The 9,577-nt window shown below is 42.7% G+C and overlaps 1 protein-coding gene across 8 annotated transcripts in view; it reads left to right on the forward strand.

Annotated features, from left to right (window-relative positions):
* Positions 1–9,577, forward strand: part of TACC2 (transforming acidic coiled-coil containing protein 2) — a 189,855-nt gene that overhangs the window by 32,489 nt on the left and 147,789 nt on the right. For 7 of the 8 annotated variants that reach the window (XM_044440298.1, XM_044440279.1, XM_044440288.1 and 4 more), the window contains one exon: positions 446–574. The exons of the other annotated variant lie outside the window; for it this stretch is intronic. In XM_044440298.1, the coding sequence (XP_044296233.1) occupies positions 446–574 (129 nt within the window). The remainder of the gene's footprint in view (positions 1–445; positions 575–9,577) is intronic. 8 annotated transcript variants of the gene reach the window in all.

The following is a 9,577-nucleotide window of genomic DNA, read 5'->3' on the forward strand; positions in this document are numbered from 1 at the left end:
ATCTAGGCTGGTACATTTCATTTCAAAGCATAATCCTCATGAAGTGAGAAGTCTAATGCACTTTAGTTATGGAGGGTATAAAATCAGGAGGTGGTTCTTTTGGATTGACACAGATGAAACTATGACCTTGTATGTGTAGGACCTCAACACTTTTTTTAGTAGTTGCAATGTACTTTCAGAGTTAATTACTTTTCCAGCTGCCCATCTGGTAGTCAAGCACACATATTTTGTAATGTGTGACTTAATTGCTTTCATTTCAGTGTTTGACTTATTTTCCTTTCTGTGAAGCATGGCATTCTTTCAGATGGAAGCATATTGAAGAAAGTGAATATTGTAATGGTAGTGATATTCTGAGGGATATCTCTTGTATGTCAGTTTCTCTGATTTTTAAGACTGCTTTTAGGACATGTATATGTTTCTCTTTTCACAAAACCTTTTCTGTCAGAGGCAACTGGCCATTAGTGCCTTATTGGAAGGAAGGGGAGCTCTACCAGTCACTTGCCCCAAAGAATCTTCTTTTTGCTGGGGTCGATGTAAATGAAGATTCAAGGTCCCAGACCTCAGGCATAAACAGGTATACTATACCAAGTGCAAGTAACAAGTAGCAAAGTAGCAAGTGTGAGCAGCTTGATGAAATGTGTTTGTTTTGCTGTCATGCAAGGCCTTGCATTAATGGTTTGCTTGTGATGTCTGAGAAAGTACATGGCTTTTAAAACACTACTTACATGATTTTAGGCTGTTTGTGGGATTTTTGTCCTTGGATGACAGCATGGTTTTGCAATTTTTTAACTGCTTACATTATTAATGGCTTGTTTTATATTGCTATATTGTCTGTCCTTAACTTGGGTTTAGTGAAAGCAAAAGGCAAATAAAAGACTTCAGCCTTCGTAAGATTCTAGTTCCCATTAAACCAAAAACAGTATACTCAGGTAGTCCATAGGAATATACCTTTTGCTATATATGCTAATCTTGAATTTTGACAAAGTTCCTGTGTTTATACAGATGTGCGCACATTGCAAAATGAGTGAACCTCAGGTTTTGATTTCTGGTCAGGCAGTGGAAGGAAAAAAAACTAATCCTGATGCTAGAATACATATCTTATGGAAAGATAGGGTATATATCATACTTAGATCTCACTTTACGTACACATTGGTGAGTGCCATATGAGTAGGTAAAACCTACTTTCCTTTCCCCTACTTGTTCAGTCCATATATGTTTACACAGTTTCATGGACACTTTTGAGTTGAAGATAATATTCCAACAAAGATGGAATACATATTATGCTTTATTCCAATAAATAAGTATTCATCACTGTAGTGCTATGATACATAAAGTTGGATATTCTCAATTTTGTGCAATTCTGAAAGATATAGGCATATTCTGAGACTCTAGACCCAGAAATACTAGATTTGACAGACATCCTAGTCATTACACATGTTAATTGCATGAAGGGGTCCACATACAGAATGAGGTGGTAGAACCTTACTAGGGGCTTTTGTTACTTTCCTGACACTTTGCTACATCCTTGCTCCACCTACCAACCACTACAGATTGAAGGTCAATATCTGAGAACAGGAAAGTATATATTTGCAGACCTATATAGATGTGGAAACCCTGCTGGTTCTCACATGCCAGTGTTTGATAAGTGGACACTGGGGTCAAGGGCACCAGTGCTTGTGCACCCCTTTATGTGATTAATGGGTGAAATGGGCTGAGCAGGATTATGATCTGTAATCACTGCCTGAGATGTCTGCAAACTGTAGGGTTTGGAAGCTGAAGAGTCTGATATCCAGCCATGGATGTAAATACAGGGATCACTTCTGTGCAAGCAAAAGCATGTGTCCTGTCACAATGCTTAAGTGATCCCCAACGACACACAGCTCTTGCTCATAACCATACGGTTGATCCCCACCAAACATGTAGAGATATCCCTTCTTCAGATACTCTTTTTTGTTGGACTGATAGAGGTTATGTTTTTTTGATAATGATTGATTGTATCAATTTGGTTTTCTGGATTCTTAACTTTCAAGTATGTCCCTATATATGTAAGGTGAGAACTGTGTTTCTAAGACAGATGTGCTTGGTTTTTCCTTCCATGAAGTAGTCTTTTATTTCATTGAAAATATCTGCCGTCACTGCACATTTTCATGGCCAGAAGTGTCAATCACTTCAGCCATGATACAACTGAGAATATTATTACATTTGTTCATTATTGCATTATATGGTGATGCCCTGGTTTTTGTGTAGCCTTTTCCCTTTCTCTGAAGGCATCTGGCTTCTGTACAAAGGTTTTTAATCTGCTTCATCTACTTCAGCTTCATCACAGCCTTAAATTACAGGCAGTGCATGAAGACTTCTTCCTGCTTTTCTGTTACACACTTCTAGATGGCCCTGTGGTATAGCAGAATAGTGCAAATGTACAAGTACAAAAAGCATGTTCACTAATACCATGTTTTCCCTGATTTAAAGAATGCAGAAAATGCTCTTTAAAAACAAAACTGGGGGGTTGTAATGTCATCTAAAGAACCCATAAACCACTATGAGTTTGAAATAATGAGCACACAATAAATGTCCCATGTAGAAAAGTTACTGCCAGTAAGAATTTTATGTTAAACTGAGCTCATGTAATACCTATGGCCTTGCCCTGTTGGCTTTGAGTGCTTCCCACCACTAAAATGTAGCCGCAAGAGCTTTTTTCTGAAAGAGGTTCAGACCCCAGTTTGAGACCAAACAACATGAGCGGAATTGTGTTTTCTCTCCGTCTGCTTTATTTCAAGAGAAGACTTAATGAGGTTTTCCTGCTAGAGATCATTTCCCATTTTTTCAAGACTATATTCGTACTTATGGTAGATAACTAGTTCTTCATTATTTTTATCTTAATTAGTTTACGTGGCTGACTAGTATAGCTGTTGGCATCATCCAACCAATTTTTTTGCCCTGTCTTTTAATTCTGCTAGTTTAATTTGTATGAGTTTGTTAAGCAAGAAAATGCAACTTAAATGTAGAGTAAAAGGGGAGTTGGGCATTATGAAGCATGCTGTATTTAATACATAGAGGTAAACCACTTAGCACATAGAATTCATCCACCCACTGAAAAATCTGCTTTGGTAAGTGAGTCTGCTAATCTAGTGCCACCAAATTGCTGTCAGCACTCTGGCAGACAGGTCATGAACTTGTAAATCCATATTCAAGAAAATGTTGTTGCTCCCAGGGTACTTGGAGCTGTTGTGCCTTCACCAAGGTATAATTAGGAGCAGAAATGCAGAGTTTGAGCCTATTTTTAAAGCCTTGTATCCAATTTGAAATTTATTTGGAAGCAAGACCCACTGATTAGGATCAGAGACTTAGGAGGATTTGCTGTTAACAACATGAACCTATTAGGACATGGGCTTTTGTCACTTTATGTTGTTTCTTGTTCATGTCTTAATTTTATTGTGTCAATTTCCAAAGCAAAATACAAACGGGGGGGGGGGTATCTTTAAAGGTAACATGTACATTTTAAAAACAAAACCTACCCCATTCTGTATTGACATTTTCCCATTATGGGGATTTTTCAACATGGTTTCTTTTTTAAAATATACCTTCCTAAGAAGCAGAATTGCAATCTAGTTGTGGTTTTTGTTACATTTATATCCTGTCTTTCCTCCAAGTTACCCAGGTGGTGGGCATTATTCTCCTCCATTTGTCATCACGAGAATGTTGTAATAACCAGAGCCTGTGACTGGCTCAAACTGAACCACTGAGCTTCATGAATGAGTGAAGACTAGAACCCAAATCTTTTGCATTCTAGTCCTAGCCCAGCACTCCAACCCTATTGGAATATACCCCTCAAATTTACTAGGCTAAGCTTCTCCAACCTATTATTATTATTATTATTATTATTATTATTATTATTATTATTATTATTATAACATTTCTATGCCGCCCCTTGCCGAAGCCTCGGGGCGGCTTACAACACAATAAAATACATTGAAATACAATAGAACGTAATAAATTACCAATAAATACAAAAATACAAAAAATACATTGAGATACAAACATCATAATATAAAATTAAAATTAACAGTATAAAATAAGTAGATATAGAATATAGGAGGAGAAAAGAGAAGGAAGAAGAAGTTGCCCTGGCCAGATCATATATTTTAACAATTAAAATGATGTTGAAATAAAAAGGTCTTTACCTGGCGCCGAAAAACCAGTAATGACGGTGCCAGGCAGACCTCTTTGGGGAGTGAATTCCATAGGCTGGGCGCCACCGCAGAGAAAGCCCTCCTCCGAGTACTTACTCTCCTAATTTCTTTCATGGAGGGTTCCCGGAGAAGGGACTCTCCCGCAGATCTCAAGGGGCGGTCGGGCATATACGGACGTAAGCGCTCGTTCAGGTAGCCAGGACCCAAGCCATTTAGGGCTTTATAGGTCATAACCAACACCTTGAATTGGGCCCGTGCTTCAATGGGAAGCCAGTGAAGCTGACGGAGGACTGGAGTCATGTGAGCATAACGCCCCGTCCCCGTCAGCAACCTGGCAGCTCTATTTTGCACCAATTGAAGTGTTCGGACTGTCTTCAGGGGAAGCCCCACGTAAAGCGCGTTACAGAAGTCTAGGCGGGAAGTCACCAGCGCGTGTGTCACCGTCGCCAGGCAGTCGTACTCCAGGTAGGGGCGCAGCTGATTAATCAGCCGAAGCTGAAGGAAGGCGCTCCTCGCCACCGCTGTCACCTGAGTTTCCAAAGAAAGCTCCGGGTCGAGGAATACTCCTAAGCTGCGGACCTTGTCCCTAAGAGGGAGTGTTGCACCATTCAGGACCAGGTCAAATCCACCCTCTCCGAAGCCCGATCCGCCAACCAACAGGACCGCCGTCTTGTCTGGATTTAGTTTCAGTTTATTGGCCCTCATCCATTCCATTACCTCGGCCAGGCACCGGTTCAGCACAGCCACTGCCTCACCTGGATTAGTGGAAAACGAGAGGTAGAGCTGGGTATCATAAGTGTACTGATGATTCCGCAGCCCACACCTCCTGATGACCTCTCCCAGCGGTTTCATATAGATGTTAAATAGCAGAGGGGATAGAATGGAGCCCTGTGGTACTCCATGGCATAGCTGCCATGGCGCAGAGACATAGTCCCCCAGCACTACCTTCTGGAATCGACCGTTGAGATAGGAGCGGAACCACTGCAAAGCAGTGCCTCCAACCCCCAATCCCGCAAGCCTGTCCAGAAGGATACCATGGTTGATGGTATCGAAAGCCGCCGAGAGGTCCAGGAGAACCAACAGGGATGCACTCCCCCTGTCCTTCTCCCTGCACAGGTCATCGTACAGGGCGACCAAGGCAGATTCAGTACCGTACCCAGGTCTGAAGCCGGACTGAAAAGGATCCAGATAATCAGTTTCATCCAAGAGTGCTTGGAGTTGTCCCGCCACCACTCGCTCCAACACCTTGCCCAGAAACGGGATGTTGGCCGCAGGTCTATAGTTAGTGGCCATCTCTGGATCCAGTGACGCTTTCATCAGGACCAGTCGTATTACTGCCTCCTTTAAAAGGGCAGGCACTCGACCCTCCCTCAGAAGCATTAACCACTTCCAAGATCCAGGTCCCAATCCCGTGCTTGGAGTTATCTATTAACCAAGACGGGCAAGGATCCAATAGGCAAGTGGTGGGACGTACTCGTCCAAGCACCTTGCCCACATCATCGGGCCGCAATAATTGAAATTCCTCCAATAATTTTGGACCAGACGGTAGCATTGGCGTCTCCCCAGAAACCTCTGATTCATTAGTGGAGTCCAGCTCGTGACGAATCTGAGCGATTTTCTCCCTGAAATGCCTGGCAAAGTCGTCACAGTGGGCCTTTGAGGGTGGCATCGGATCTTCCTTAGGACCCGGGCGAACCAGGCCTTGTACCACTCGAAAAAGCTCTGCCGGGCGGCATTGTGAGGAGGCAATGGAACCTAGTGCTCTCCAGATGTCTTAGACTAGTTCTTCTACCATACCCAGGCAACAGGAGCAATGGTATGTTACGAAGGGTGTTGTAATACAGAATAGCTGGATGATACTATGTTGGGAAAAGTGTACTAAGCCATCTGTCCATACATAACTTTGTTTAATTTGTGATAAGTGCCCTAAAAGGGGAGGAGGACTCTTAACTTCTAAAACCACTCATGCCATGGCTACTCTTGTTAGGAACATTTTGCTGCAGCTCGTCATTTGTTCAGTATAAACAAGCAATCACTTCCATTTCACAGGATGCATTGGCACAGCTGGACTGTATTAGGAGAAGAAAGAGGAGGCACTTCTTGTGTTTTTACCTTCCTCTTAGTGCTTAGTCCTGCTTTGGCTGACCCAGACTCCAAGATATGAGGGAATCCAAAGAGTAAAGGTGCCAAATGGCCAAACATCAAAGTTTCAGTTCAGTGAGGAAGAAGGCAGGCAGGAGTGGTCAAAATATGAGCAAAGCACAACAAAGCAGCCAAGTTCAGAAGAAGACTCAGACAGGACTCCAAAGGTCAGTAGCACAGAGCATCATGCCTCAGCTGCACCTTATTAAGTAGAGCTCTCTGGCAAGAGCCCTACTTCTGAGGATTCAGTTTCTCCTGAGGAGTCCCCCATGAAAGCAAGCACTCCTCCTCACAGGAGCCCTACTTGCCTGTCACTTGAGGCAATGATGCTCCTGGAGGGGTGGGGGTGGCAGTGGGTCAGCCTCTGCCTCAGAGGCACAGTCTTCTGCCTGCAGCAGAGATGAACTTGTGGCCATCTCCCCAAGAGCACAGGTTTTCCCTGGGTTCCTTGTTAGAGAAGGACCCCTCCAGCAAGTGTATTACAGGAACAGCAACATTATAACCTACAGGAAGTACAGTAAATGCGATCATCTTTTCCTCCAAGGCCCTAAGTCAGTTCCATAAAAGAATGTAGAGGGCTACGCATAATTACCTTTATGGTGCTGACAGTCTTGCTCTGCAAATAACTCTTTTTGTTGAGTTTCCAAAATGTTACTATATACTCGTAAATATATTCAGAATTAATTGTTGAAAGTATTCAGACAAATTGCTAAAGAAAGACAAAGTCCATTAAAAAAAGATTAATTCTTCTCTATTTGGACTGGGATTCTCTCTGTGTGATGAGAAGGTTACTCATGACAACTGTCACTTGTCACCACTAACTCTGCCCTTTGGATCAGTGTCAGCTATAAATGCTGAAGCATTATCTTATACTTACCAAAGTGTCCTGCTCTGCCATACATCATCAGTTAAAGATTTGGAACTGCTGGCTAAAGTGTGTTTCTGACAAACACAAAGAAGAGAGAGAGGTAAAACAAGACCTATGCTTCCTTGGGAGAAGTAAAGTAGTACATTAAGTAGAGTATAATGAGTAAACCTGGAGAGATGGGAGAACAACTAGTAAATGTAGCAGAACATTCACTAGTGCACTGATGTGTTTGTAGGGCATTTTAGTCCTCTTCTGGTATTCTGTACCTGAACAGGACCAACATCAACAAGAGGGAGTGCCCCAGCCTCACATCACATTCATAAGCCTTGACTTTAGAAGGTGACCATCTGAAGAGGACTGCCTCCTCTTTTCATGACAGCCAGAATACTGGAAAATCTTTGAGTAGCTCTACATGGCCATGCTTTATATATTTGAGAACTTCTTTTCTCCTTGCATTCCATGTGAAATCCTTCCATCTTCCATATGTACCTACTGCACTCTTCCATTTCCTCAAGTACCTAGAAGTTTGGGAGAGGGTGGAAAGGGTCTGAAAGCAAAGATCATCTTGCTGCTTTGTGCTTTGCAGCACTGCGGTTTCACAGCAGCCATGTGAAAAGCACAGTGATATAGCTGAAGGCTGGCTTTGTCAAGGACCATGGATAGTGCCCGTTTCAGCATCTGGTGCTTAGCAGGACATTGACCAGGCAAGGCTTAGCATTTCAGGTAGCTGGAATGGTGCACTTGCACACCTCAAATTCAAGCAGCAACAGCAAGCAACACAAATATTTGTGTTCCTTTCTAGCACAAGGAAAAAGTGATGAATCAGTGATGGCTGCTCCAGTGGGCTGTTTCATGTGGGTTCTCCCTTACTCTCTGGTCTTTCAGTCAGTAGGTGCTGGTAGCTAATGCCTGATGAACCTCTTGAGGCGGGTGTTTCGTTTTGCTTTGTTTCTCAGTGGGACTTGCCAAATATTTTGGGTTTATGTACGTACTGTTGACTGTTTTCCCTGCTGCTACAGCTATTATGCATCAAACCTTGTATACCAGCAAGTTTACAATATGTGAAGGAGGGAATGCATGGTTGCATGCCAGTTTAATATGCTGCACAATTTGTGCCAACTTTGTTCTCATGAGGCACCTCATTTGCCCTTATACACTTTTCTACATAGTTTGATAGAAAGGGCAGCAAGTGTATATATAGTGAAGTGCTCAGTCACTGCGATGGAAGTCCAGGTATCTGATGAAAGAGCAAGGATTCTGTTTGCAGAGAAGAGACTATTGATCCCCATAGGTGGTAGATTTAAAGCCTCTTTGATTGCAAGATGAACCTAGATTAGGCCTGCACGATATTGTGACAGTCCCCTCCCCCACCAGCCACCCTTTTGTAATCTCAGAGGTTTGGAGCTTCATGACCTGAACTAGATCTGAACAGTAACATATCATTTGCATCTGTGAACGGCAATGGTGGAAAGCTGTTGAGGGTAAAGCCAAGATGGAGGGGCTGAAGTTACAGGGAGCAGCGACATACCAACATGATGTGAGAAAGTATGTATTGCTGACCAGGCTGAATCTGTGGCTTGGGGTCCAGCAGAAGTGGCCACAGCTCAGTGGTGGAGCAGCTGCTTTGCATGCAGAAGGTTTCAGGTTCAATCCCCAGTGACTCCAGGTAGGGCTAGGAAAGAACCTGGAAGTGTTGGTAGTCAATACCAACAATCCCTGGGCTAGATGGACCAATGGTCTGACACAGTATAAAGCACCTTCTTCCTCTGAAGTAAGAGTGGAGACAGGCTATTTCATTATAGAACAGTGGAGCATTATAGAAAGGTGGCTCCACTGGGACTAAATAAATCATTGAGCCAACGCAGGAAAAGGTGGAAGCGGCAGTAGGCCCAAGAACTCCAGTACTGGTTGTAGAAAGAAGTTACCATCTCGGTGTTTTGCCTTGGGTGCCAAGAAAAACTACTAGACATATTTACAGAGAATTGAAGTTCTGTTCTAGTAACATGGATTAGGATTGCGACTTTAATTCAGACAACTCAGAAATCTGCAATAAAAAGTGTAACTCGAACCTCATGTCCTTTTAAGCCCAGGAATAATTCGGTCACTCCACAATTTTCCACCTGAAATTCAGTCTTGTGCTGATTAATTTTCCATGCTCCGCATTCCTTTTAGGATTTATTTTATGACTGTTATAGAGCAAAGGAGAGAAGCAGCATGCAACTCAATAAATTATTTAAAAAGATCTGTAAGGAAAGTAAATCCACATATCTAACATGATAGGCAGCAGAAAATGCTGAAGGCGTCTATTTCCATGTAATGATGCTCAGAACGCTTAAATCGCTTCGGTGCCTCTGGTCTCTTGCCTCATGAAAGCAGA

Source organism: Varanus komodoensis, unplaced genomic scaffold, assembly GCF_004798865.1.
Source record: "Varanus komodoensis strain SLA01 unplaced genomic scaffold, ASM479886v1 scaffold1, whole genome shotgun sequence".
NCBI classification, from domain to species: domain Eukaryota; kingdom Metazoa; phylum Chordata; class Lepidosauria; order Squamata; family Varanidae; genus Varanus; species Varanus komodoensis.